Source organism: Arctopsyche grandis, chromosome 10, assembly GCF_051622035.1.
Source record: "Arctopsyche grandis isolate Sample6627 chromosome 10, ASM5162203v2, whole genome shotgun sequence".
In the NCBI taxonomy this organism is placed as follows: Eukaryota; Metazoa; Arthropoda; class Insecta; order Trichoptera; family Hydropsychidae; genus Arctopsyche; species Arctopsyche grandis.
In genome coordinates, this window is record NC_135364.1 from 21,713,423 (window position 1) to 21,724,758 (window position 11,336).

The 11,336-nt window shown below is 31.9% G+C and overlaps 3 protein-coding genes across 4 annotated transcripts; 2 read left to right on the forward strand and 1 right to left on the reverse strand.

Moving 5' to 3' along the window:
* Nucleotides 1–253: 253 nt before the first annotated feature.
* On the forward strand, nucleotides 254–2,241 carry LOC143918369 (uncharacterized). 2 transcript variants are annotated; one of them, XM_077440244.1, is made up of 5 exons: nucleotides 254–380; nucleotides 780–950; nucleotides 1,016–1,174; nucleotides 1,251–1,400; nucleotides 1,486–2,241. In XM_077440244.1, the coding sequence occupies exons 1-5, from the start codon at nucleotides 366–368 to the stop codon at nucleotides 2,008–2,010; spliced, it is 1,020 nt and encodes a 339-aa protein (XP_077296370.1). In that variant the 5' UTR covers nucleotides 254–365; the 3' UTR covers nucleotides 2,011–2,241. The 2 variants fall into 2 exon arrangements, with proteins under 2 accessions (XP_077296370.1, XP_077296368.1); XM_077440242.1 differs by having other exon boundaries at nucleotides 312–461.
* Mtr4 (exosome RNA helicase Mtr4) lies at nucleotides 2,062–8,291 on the reverse strand. Its single transcript, XM_077440241.1, has 15 exons — nucleotides 8,107–8,291; nucleotides 6,308–6,481; nucleotides 5,990–6,232; nucleotides 5,704–5,878; nucleotides 5,522–5,633; nucleotides 5,244–5,446; nucleotides 4,937–5,168; nucleotides 4,671–4,861; nucleotides 4,223–4,601; nucleotides 3,971–4,143; nucleotides 3,663–3,893; nucleotides 3,349–3,590; nucleotides 2,869–3,268; nucleotides 2,625–2,787; nucleotides 2,062–2,554 (listed from the first exon to the last, which is right to left on the reverse strand). Exons 1-15 carry the CDS (start codon nucleotides 8,232–8,234, stop codon nucleotides 2,397–2,399), a joined length of 3,204 nt encoding a protein of 1,067 aa, XP_077296367.1. The 5' UTR covers nucleotides 8,235–8,291; the 3' UTR covers nucleotides 2,062–2,396.
* A 182-nt stretch (nucleotides 8,292–8,473) lies between these two features.
* On the forward strand, nucleotides 8,474–11,238 carry LOC143918007 (uncharacterized). The gene is made up of 3 exons (XM_077439654.1): nucleotides 8,474–9,064; nucleotides 9,717–9,837; nucleotides 9,907–11,238. Exons 1-3 carry the CDS (start codon nucleotides 8,906–8,908, stop codon nucleotides 11,109–11,111), a joined length of 1,485 nt encoding a protein of 494 aa, XP_077295780.1. The 5' UTR covers nucleotides 8,474–8,905; the 3' UTR covers nucleotides 11,112–11,238.
* The last annotated feature ends 98 nt before the right edge of the window (nucleotides 11,239–11,336 follow it).

Below are 11,336 nucleotides of genomic sequence, written 5' to 3' on the forward strand. Positions count from 1 at the left end.
CCGTTCAATATATGTACAATAAACTGAGTACTGTCTCTCCCAAAACTGTTTGTAACACCTAGAGGCCATTAATTTAACTGCCTTGTACTTGTTTGGTTCGTGTAAATATATATAATTGATGCTCGGTTGCGCCCACATAATCAATAGGTACCCTTAAATCTTATCTAATTATTTATGTTGTTTCAAAATAATTATTTATTTATTTAGTCTATACTATGTATTTTATAATTCGAAATTTCCCACATAAAGCGAAATAATATGTGATGTATTTAGTGCGGCGCTAGTGTAGTTTTTTGATTGACATTTGGTCCTGATGTCAGTGTGAGAAGGGGCGGAGGCTCTCCTGGCTTTCCTGTGGGGTTCACATGGAATCGTACCAGGTGAAATATTGCATACTATTTCAAATTACCTATTTTTATTGTTTCGGTCAATTATACCACATTTTAAGACATAAACTAGAGGTATTCTAATACCAAGTAATCTTACAGGGGACGAAAAAAATAGTATATATTATTTGCCTTTAAATCGAAAATACCTACCTATATTCTCGAACACGAAAAACTGCCCCACTGCTTTTGAATTTTTTTTCTTTCAAAAAACAATTAATAGTTTATTAAATTATGAAATATATATATATATATATATATATATATATATATATATATATCAATAATATTACATTTTTCACTTAATTTTGCTAAAATGCTGTATTACGTAAACCCTAATAGTGTTCGTTAACTGATTGTTTTCTAAAATATGTATTTGTTTACTATATTTAGCTAGCCTGTATATATATAAAAACCGAAAAGACAGAGAACGATGACAGAGATAATTTTGAAATAATTAATATAAAAAAAGAAACAATAGAAGACTTTAATTTCAATGCGAGGAATGAACATACATCAAATTTAAATACCAATAAAGTGAAAAAAGAAAAACAAAACATTTACGTGAGTATTCTTGTCCAATCCAATCCAATAAAAAACGTTTTAATAATAAATATACATTTTAACAGGGCTATATTCAACGTAGTGATGATACATTGACAGAAGAAATGATTCAGTATTTGAACAGTAAGACTTCAAGTATCGAAAGATTGTCGAAACGAATGGACGAGTTCCAATTTCAGACAGAGAATGCTGGTCCTTCGAGTTGTGATGAAAGCGACGAATATGTAAGTAAGATGGTTCTTCATGTAATTTGTAATGCACTTGTATATAATATTAAATGCTTAACAGAATGATTTTTAGCCCACATCTAATCACAAAATAAACGTCAAGAAAGAAACAAATGAAAATATGTATAACGTAACTGATAATAATATGTTAATTTTACCTGATGAGTCTATATATATAGATCCAATTATTAAAGATGAATTATTAGAAGATCCACTGTTAAATGTGATTGCTTTTATTTTATTTCAATTTATTACTCAAATTTTGTATGAAGGTGTGTTAACATTTTTTTTGTTGATTTTTCTTACAGAAAGTTAATTATGATGGTGTGAAAATTGAAAAACTCACTGATGACCTAGTTTATGAAAAGTATATGCAAAATAATATCGAATTAGTAGAAAATATGATACAAAAGAAAGAATTGAAAAAAAGATATATGGCCGAAAAGAGAAGAAACCAGACGGAAGTTGAAAAAAGACTAGATTTAGAAAAGGGTCGACTTCGCAAGAAAATGTCTAGATATAATGAGACTCCAGAAAAACGAAACCTTCGGTTGGATAGAGAGAGGGAGTATAAATTTCAAAAACGAAAGAATTTATCACCCGAAGAGAAAGAGCGGGAATTAATCAAAAATAGAATATATAAACGGTTGTATAGGGAGTACGAATCCCCAGAGAAGCGAAAAATTCGCTTAGACAGAGACAGAATACGCAAATCGCAAAAGAGATTGGAACAAAAATTATATTTAGGAGATAATCAAAAGACAGAACAAAAAATGTATATAGAAAATGGAGAAAAGTTAGACAATATGTATGTAAAACCACAACTAGCTTAAAGTAAGCAATAAATTTGAATAAAAATCAAAATAAATGAAATAGCGCTTCATGATGTTAATTATGTTTGTATGATCATAAGTAATAATCATTTATGTATATATTTGTTTGACAAACTACAAATCTGCCGAGTTCAGTGTGCATTTATATCGTATATGTATATATTTCTTAATTTAAATTGCATTGTGATACATTAACTTTGATTTATATTTAACATAAATATATTGATAGTTAACAATTTTTTTTTCTTTTAAGATACATATTTACATGTGTATTATTGAGTACGAAATGCATCAAAACTTTCTAACTAAAATTAAAATTGAATAGTTTAGTTAAATTTTTATTCATTTTAAAGTCTTAACATATTTTTAAATCATAACGTACATATTTACAAATACAAACTGGCTGCAAATACAATATCTCTTTTCAGAAGTTTAATTCCCATAGAGAATTTTTCTTCCAAGTCATTGTTTCCTATACCTTTGGCAGCTTGACACATTTGTCGCAGAATTTCCTCCAATCGACGCATACATCTTATAATGGAACCTGAAATTACAAACATTTTCAAAATCCATACTTATAAAATTCCATTTCTTGCGAAAACAAAATCAACTACCTTCAAATATGTCAGTCATTTTACATATTTGCATAAACGTAGCACCTTTACACCAAGCCAAAACTATGTCCATCATAAAAGGTTTGAACTTTTCGACATATTCATCTTCTTCCATTTCCAATTGACAATCGGCTGACACCTTTGCAATTCTCCTCGCCAGTTCCTTCAAAACAGAAACGATCAATTTACCGATTTACGATTTTTCTAATAAATAATCCAGCAATAAATTGAAAATCATAACAACCTGCATTTGTCGTAGAGGCCCTGATAATTCTTCGGTGGATTTAGGTACTTCAGAACTCTTCTCATCGCATACAAAACAACTGAGCAAAGAGACAGACTGCTCAACGGAAAGCGTATTAAACATACCGTTGAATATCATTTCAGTCATTAGTAATTCATCAGCGCAACTTAATTCGCACGCAACTCGTCCTTTCATTTCAATTACGTCAGTGTCGGTACAATAACCGAGTCTTCGTAAAACCCTTTTCCGCTGTCTGAGCTCGTCCATTTGTAGTAAGCTTTTGGCTTTTTGTAAAGAACTTCTATACGATTTCAATTCATTCCATAGTTCAAGTTTTTTACAATAAGCTGTATACAATTCTGGTTTTTCTGGATCATTGTGCAACGGGTGAGCATAAAGCCTAAATAATAATAAAATATATATAAATACAAATAAACCTTAAATCAGTATTTACTACATGTCAAAATATCGACTTTATACCTTTCTTCCAATTCTTCAATTTTTTTTACACATTCTACAAATGTCGGATCACTTATCTTCATATCTTTCAAAGGGTTCAACATTGGCGGTCCGTCTGGAAACCTTTTCTTCACTTCGTTTATAGTTTTCAAGACCGATTTGCGATTATCAGAAGGTCTTAAATCTTTTGGATAGTAAACTCGTAATGAGCTGATTTGATGGATGAGAGTGTGAACGACGGGTACCACTTCAACATCGCCTGCCTGAAAGGGACATTCTATAATAAATATATAAAATTACAAAAATATAGCATTGAATGAATGGTGCATTCGAACCTTTCCTTCGGGACATGGCTTTGGGGTAGCTTCATCATCTCCTCCACTACCTTTAGAATTAGCTTCAACATGCAATAACACATCGACGATAAGAACACAATCTGCTTGCATCGGATTTGTTTCATCGGAATTCTTCCCAACCTGCTTATGCCTATGTTTATCATTTTGAGAATTTTGCTGTCGGAAATTTATTATAATACCCCAATCGTATTCATCTGTTTCACTCTTGATCTGTTATATAAAATACAACAACACATTAAAAAAAACTCTTCAGATCACCAAAAATTTACACTTAAAACAAGATTTACCTTAACCAGTCGACCCGGCTGCAAGAAGGGTTTTAAATATTGAGGCATTGTTATGAAAGATCTAAATTGCACGCCTAACGTATCTAATTGTTGGCGTATTTTATGATATGCTTCAACAGTACGCTCATTTTTGATAATCATTTTATTGCACTCCTCTTGTTTATCGATAACCTCTGAAACAAAAATTTAAATAAAATCAACCAATCGTTTGAATATACCTAAACCATGTTATGGAATGTAAAGTTGATATACTTTTATATAGATCTGGAATACTCGTTTGATTTTGGAATTGATAAAAACTTCTTTCCAACATGTATTCTGGATTTATTTCTTCAACTCTAATCAAATTTAGAACCATATTGTATGTGAGGTGAAAGGCTGAATTGATTGGGTCTGCTTTTCCCTGGACGATTTCTTTGCCGACGGCAGGCGATACTTTTTCATCGGCTATGAAAATTACGATGCCTTTATCGTCCAAGCCACGACGTCCAGCTCTGCCAGACATTTGAATGTATTCACCCGAAGTCACCCACCGGAAATCTTTTCCATCGAACTTTCTTAAACTGGTGAATAAAACAGTTCTTGCAGGCATATTAAGTCCCATGGCAAAAGTTTCAGTAGCAAAAAGAGCCTAAAAATATAATCAAAATTCACTATTTTGACTGTAAATTTGTATAAAATATTAAATAAAAATTAAAACCTTAATTAAACCTTCGGAAAACAATATTTCAATGGTTTCTTTTAATATCGGTAAAAGTCCACCATGATGAATTCCAATACCTCTTCTCAATAAAGGTAAAACGTTTTCCACTTGAGGCAACTTTTTATCTTCTTCCGAAAGCACATCCATAGCATTGTTAAACAATTCATCGACCAGTTTTTTTTCTTCCACTACAGAATGAATAACCATCGTATTACACAAACAAAATAAATTCATCAACACAAATACAATATATAATATAATACCTGTATTGAAGTCGAGTTTAGCCATTTGCATGGCATATACTTCACAGTCTCTTTTACTAAAACTGAATATTATTATCGGAGCAAAGTTTCTCTCCATTACCATCTTAACTATTTTGAATATGTTAGACTTTCCCACCATCCCTCCTTTACGACCCTTCTGATCTCCTTTAGCGGCACTTCCAGCAGCCAACACAGCCATGGCGGCATTAAAATTATCTTCTTTGAACTGACCCTGATAAAAAAAAAATCAAAATGTATAAATCTCTAGCAGAAAAATATTAATAAACACACTGTCAGCAATTAATACCTCAACATCAACAACCAGATGTATTCCATCTCCACCGGAAGGATATATATAATGCTGTAACGGTGTTGGTCGATATTCAGTGTAAAGCACGTGACACGGTTGTTTATGTAATCTACAAACCCATTCGGCAAATTGTCGAGCATTCGGAATGGTAGCAGACAAAAACACATAACGTACATTATCAGGCAAAAGAATCAGACTTTCTGCAATTTAAACAAGATAGTTAAAGCATTTCAAAATTACCATAATTCATATAACGTAAATAAAGGTTTCAAGACCTTCCCAAACAACGCCTCGTTCTTTATCTCTCATATAATGGATTTCATCAAAAACGACCCATCCTACTTCTCTCATTATTTCGGATCCACGGTACAACATATTCCTCAAAATCTAAACAAAAATAAATATTACTCAGCTGCACTGAATGAACAGTATTAGCCGACAGCAATCATTTTAATACCTCAGTAGTCATAATGAGACAAGAAGCCGTCGGATTTATAGTCACATCACCGGTAATGAGTCCGACATCATGAAACTCTTCATCAAATTCCCTGAACTTTTGATTTGACAAAGCTTTAATCGGAGTGGTGTATATTACTCTTTGCTTATTTTTCAATGATAAAGCAATGGCGTATCTGAAATAATTACATTTATTTGGTAAATATTTATCCCAAAAACGATAAGGCATATACATATATCATCTTCACGTGTCATTTCCTTCTAGAATGTTGGCAACTAGAACTTACTCAGCGCATACTGTTTTTCCTGCTGAGGTGTGTGCCGATACCAGTACAGATTGATTATTGTCTATGCATAAAATGGCTTCTTTTTGGAAAGGGTCCAGTATGAATTTGTATTGCTTGGCTGGAGGACCCGGAGGAGCCACTAATGGAGAATATTCAAAATTGGGAGGAACAGCCACCTCGTGAACGCAACCTTCGTACGTATCTAACGTATGAACAACAATGCGCGACTCTAATAATTCAAGACTGAAAAAATAATACAAAAATTGGATTAAATCGTGCAACATTACTTGGGAGTCATGTTATATTTTTATTACATACTTAATATCTTGTAATAAAACATCATCTGAAACTTTCAACTTTTTCAAAGCATACTCATCATCATCGTCAACGTGGGAACGTTTTAATTTAATATTGCTATCGTTAGATTCGTCATTGGGCTCTTCTGTATTTTCTGGATTTTCAGACTCCTTTGTCACCGATGGGGAATCCTCCCTAAAAACGGTAAATAAATGTTAATTTTTTAACTTGGTTTAAGAAGATTGAGGATATACTAGAGATGAAATGCAATATATGAAACACAATACGTCAACATTTATAATTTATTTTATTATATGAAAACAATATTAAACAAGCATTCTAACAACATACATATACTATGAAACAACAGTTCAAAGCAAGTATAAACATTTTCTTTATTTTTTTATTCAAAATACATTCATCAGGCCTGGCATGAGGGTATATGGTGCCCCTAGGCAGATTGGTTTCAGACTCCCTCTTAAAAAATTTTATTTAAAATAGACACGTTTTATGTATAAAGATGAATAAAATAAAATAAAATACGGATGAAGACAATAATTTATATTCAATAATGAATTGAAGAATTTTATAGAGTGACATTTCTTCTTTCGAATACGATTGGTTAAGATATTTAATTTCGTGAAGCAAATCTATTATTTTTACAAATAAAAAAAATACAAAGAGAAAGTAGATATTCATCACTAAAATGAGCAAACAATAGTCCAGACTTACAACCTATCGAATATTTATGGGCTATTATAAAGCAAAGGGAATAAAAACAACACCCTGGGACAAATTATGAGTTAAAAAAAACTGTATGGTTTGAAGAAACTTCGGACGACATACAAAAAAAAATCGTATTGTCCATGCCGGCAGGTATTGATGCCGTCATAAAAGCAAGAGGATTGTCTAGTAAATATTATATTGTTATTTATTGTTGTCATATGTCCATTGCCTATGTATTTTAATTCATAGAAAAATATATACTGTAATATTATTTTAGCGACATTTGAAATACATATAAGAAAAATGCCCAATTGTGCATGTTTTTGTAAAATTCGTATCTCGCCTTAATTTAAAAATATAAATAATCTTTTTTAATCGTAAAACATGTTAAATAGTTGAAATCAAATAATAAAACCATAAAAAACTTGTGTATAGCTTCATGTAATTAAAAAAAGTCGAAAACATCAAACAATTGAAAGTGATGCGATTTCTCTGCACGGTACTGTATGTTTCAGTGGTATTTTATATAAAATTCAATTCAATTATAAATTCCAAATAACTTGTTATTCCAAATAAGTTGTCGATATTTGACAGTCAACTTCCTGCGTTCCTCGTAAATTATATTTTACCATCAGTATTGTTGTTTCGAGTAGAAAAATTAAGTTGAATATAAAATGTTTTATACGTTCAAAGATTTTTATTTTAAATTTTTCCATTTAATTATCACAAAAAGAAAAATGGGAGCGCCTCTACGCACGTGCCTAGTCTGCTGCACCTTTGAGCCAGCCCTGACATTCATACATATATGAGTATACTCGTTTAAACCTGATGTCTTTAAAAAAGAAAATAAATAAATTTAGTACAGCAAGCAAAAAAATAAACAAAAAAATGACCATTCAAGTACGTAAATATACATAGGTTACTAAATTGCAATCATTCACCGAAGTTATCCATCCAGGCCTATGAGTCATCGAAATCATAAAGTTGATTGATAGAATTGAATGAATATACTACACGAAATACTCTCAACCCGTTAGCGGTTAGAGGAGCGATCTGCAAAATACAGTAACAAAATTTAAGGTTATGTATCATACTGCTGAGGTTGCACAGTAGGAGTATGCGAAGAAGAAGTTTGGGGCGAAGGAGAGCGGGGCGGAGGCAGAGGTCCCGTCGGAGGCGCCTCCTCGTCGAAGCACGAGAACAGATCGTCCAATTGGGCCATCGCGGCGAATATCTTCACAACGTCAAACCACGCCGATTTGACACTAGGTCGTAACGTCACATTACACGTCCATTCTTATATTATTTTTATCAAGAAATTCAATTGAAATATATGCTTTTGAAAATATTTTAAATGGAATATTTGCCATATTTTTATTGCATATTATATTAATTCTTTTAATATTTTAAATTTACATTTCTTTTACAAAAAAAAAAAAAACACAAATTTGACAGCTCGTTAGTGCTCAATTGTACCGATAGGTGAAGTGATGTTGTTAGGTGATATTGTGTTTCAAAAAATCTCTCGTTTTGCTAAATTGTACCTTTTAATTTGAAGTTATTCTTAACATTAGAGCCATTTAGTTTACATGTGAAATCAATTTACAATTATTAGACTGTAGAATCCAATATTGAATCTTCACAATCAATTTAAACGTATCTGAGGTATTGTGATTGAGATTTAAGGAATCCTTCAATGAATTAATGATTCGGATTTTATACAAATGTTCTTCAAATCCTTGGTTTATTCAAAGGAAACTAATTTGATATGCTGAAATTACCTATCTACTATCTTAAATATGTTCACTTATGGTTATGTTACCTTATGTATATTGATATATTTTTTGTCTTTAAAGATCAACACCACTGCTAATATCATTGTAAAAAAGTCCAATGCAGTCCGACGTAGATGTGAGGGCTGAAGCAGTGACGGGAAACGTTTGCTGTTGCTGTTTGAGTACCTCTAATTTGTCCAGCCTTCTGCTTACATATTATTATAATGGACAATCCGAAATATACGCCAATATGATATTCAAATGTTTTTGCATTCAGGTACTTATATTACATTCATCCCACTGATATATAAATATATGTAGCCTTACATCTGTTCCTCGGTTTATATGATAGATATATGAAAGGAGTAAGTCATTACATATAGTTTTATTTTATTTTTAATTTATACCAGGAAAGCCTAATAGGTAACCCCAGTGTGCCTTGCTGGCCAGAAACATTGTACATTTAATACAAGTATTATACAAAGTACATAAATACATAGAAATTATGGTCAAATTTGTAAATTTGCAGCATTTTATACAATTCAGCGAAATTCGAGATTGCTGAAAACTCGAGATTTTTCGAGAAATGGGTAAGGTTACCAATTTGTTGGAACCGTTTCAATGAAAGTCAGATAAATTGCAATTTCTGATAGGAAAAGATCGACATGGAGTCACAAATCCAAGGTCTGGCCAGCAGAAACCAATGGAATTTGAACCCGTGACCACTTTGTTCAAAGTATTCTATACTAAGCACTAGTCTATTCTGCTGGTTATTACATATATCATATTATGATGTGTGGTTTTCTTAAATACATGTATTGTTTTTAATATGTTTTATGATAACTATCTGAATTTTATTTTTTATCATTACATTCTCTATGTGTATATTGTTATTTTTTCATTAAACATTTTTGTATATTTGATTGCAGTTAATCACCGAAACAAACAATGTTCAAGAGTATATGATTTGTAATGAATGTATATCTAGACTCAGAGAAGCGTTTTCGTTTCGCCTTTTAGTAGAAATTGCACAAAAAACTCTTCAAAAAGGTAATTTTAAATTATTAAATCAAATTCAATCAAGATGAATATCGTATATGACTATTTTAATTTATTTAGGTCTTATCGAAGAAAAAGAATGCACATCTAAAAAGCTAGATTTGTATTTTCATGATGTCGATTTGAATTTCGATGATGACTTCCTCACAAATGAAGAAGATATTAACTGTTCAAATGATATTATTAAAAAGACTAAACCTCATACAGCACGGACAAACGAATCGGAACAAAAGTGTGATAAAGTGGAAATTACACAAACAATTTGTGAAACACCTGGAGAAAATTCCAAAATACGTAAACGCCCACATAAAAAGGTAAAATTGGATAAACCTAAAGATGGAACGGATATTTTAAAATGCAATATTAATGAGACTTTTAAAAGCGAAGTGGATAATGATAACAATGAAGAATATTGTAATGCTTTTGAAAGCCAGGATACTAAATTGGAAGATAAAAGTGAAAAGCAGAAAAAAAATAGCATTAAAGAAACAAAAAAAAATTCCGGTAGTGGAAAATTAAAAGTTGAAGAAAAACCTTACAAATTAAATAAGAATGATCTAACGTGTAAAATTTGCAATGAAACATTCCCTTGGCACACTACACTCGAGCGTCACATGTCTGTCCATTTCCCTAATCACATTTGCCACATTTGCGCAAGATTCTTCACAAAAAAGAGCAATTTAATGACCCATGTCCTTCGTCACAAGCACAGTCAAGACGTACACACGTGTGACGTATGCAAGAAACAATACAAAGGTGCTGAAAACTTGAGAAATCACATGCGCTATCACATTTCACCGACCGGTATTTACAAATGTCCACAGTGTCCTGTGAGATTTTCAAGTTACTACAAAAGAGTAAAACATCTGATAGACGTTCACGACGATGAAGCAAAGAAATACAAATGCAAGCACTGCTCCAAGCGCTATTATCAATCGTGTACTTTGAGCCGTCACATAAAAGCGGTACATCTTCAAGAGAGACGGCACGTCTGTCAGAAATGCGGAAACTCATTCTTTGACAAATCCGGTCTTGTCGAACATATGTTGAAGCACACCGGTATTAAAAATTTCCATTGCGAGATATGTACCAAATCTTACGGCAGGCGATTCACACTGACTGAACATATGAAAATTCATAATAATGTCAAAAACTATGTTTGCCATGTTTGCAATAGAGCTTTTACTCAAAAGTGTACTCTGAAAGGCCACATGAAAGTACATGAAAAAGTTCAAGTAAAAATGCCATCTAATGAAGACGTTTGAATGATTTGTTTTCGTTTATGTTAAACTAATGCAGTATTTAATTATGTAAATAATACATAAATATGGGTCTACCCCACGGGATCGAATTAGAAATGCACGAAAAACCAAATATCAGAAGGCAAAGATCGAAAATCGAAAGATCAAAAAAAAGGGTGCATGGTAAACGGTACATACTCACGTACATCTTCACTTAATTTGCGCGAGCAGGATACAACAGGAACAAGA

Bases quoted from the DNA above. Each gene is read 5' to 3' on its own strand.
- Mtr4 (XM_077440241.1), bottom strand. From the start codon at position 8,234: ATGGCCCAATTGGACGATCTGTTCTCGTGCTTCGACGAGGAGGCGCCT. The intron at 5,879-5,989 runs GTAAGTTCTAGT...TAATTATTTCAG, and splicing joins GGAAAAACAGTATGCGCTGA to ATACGCCATTGCTTTATCAT. The intron at 4,144-4,222 runs GTATATCAACTT...TTTTTGTTTCAG, and splicing joins TATTCCAGATCTATATAAAA to AGGTTATCGATAAACAAGAG.
- LOC143918369 (XM_077440242.1), top strand. From the start codon at position 366: ATGGAATCGTACCAGGTGAAATATTGCATACTATTTCAAATTACCTAT. The intron at 951-1,015 runs GTGAGTATTCTT...ACATTTTAACAG, and splicing joins AAGAAAAACAAAACATTTAC to GGCTATATTCAACGTAGTGA. The intron at 1,401-1,485 runs GTGATTGCTTTT...TTTTTCTTACAG, and splicing joins TAGAAGATCCACTGTTAAAT to AAAGTTAATTATGATGGTGT.
- LOC143918007 (XM_077439654.1), top strand. From the start codon at position 8,906: ATGCAGTCCGACGTAGATGTGAGGGCTGAAGCAGTGACGGGAAACGTT. The intron at 9,065-9,716 runs GTACTTATATTA...ATTTGATTGCAG, and splicing joins TCAAATGTTTTTGCATTCAG to TTAATCACCGAAACAAACAA. The intron at 9,838-9,906 runs GTAATTTTAAAT...TAATTTATTTAG, and splicing joins ACAAAAAACTCTTCAAAAAG to GTCTTATCGAAGAAAAAGAA.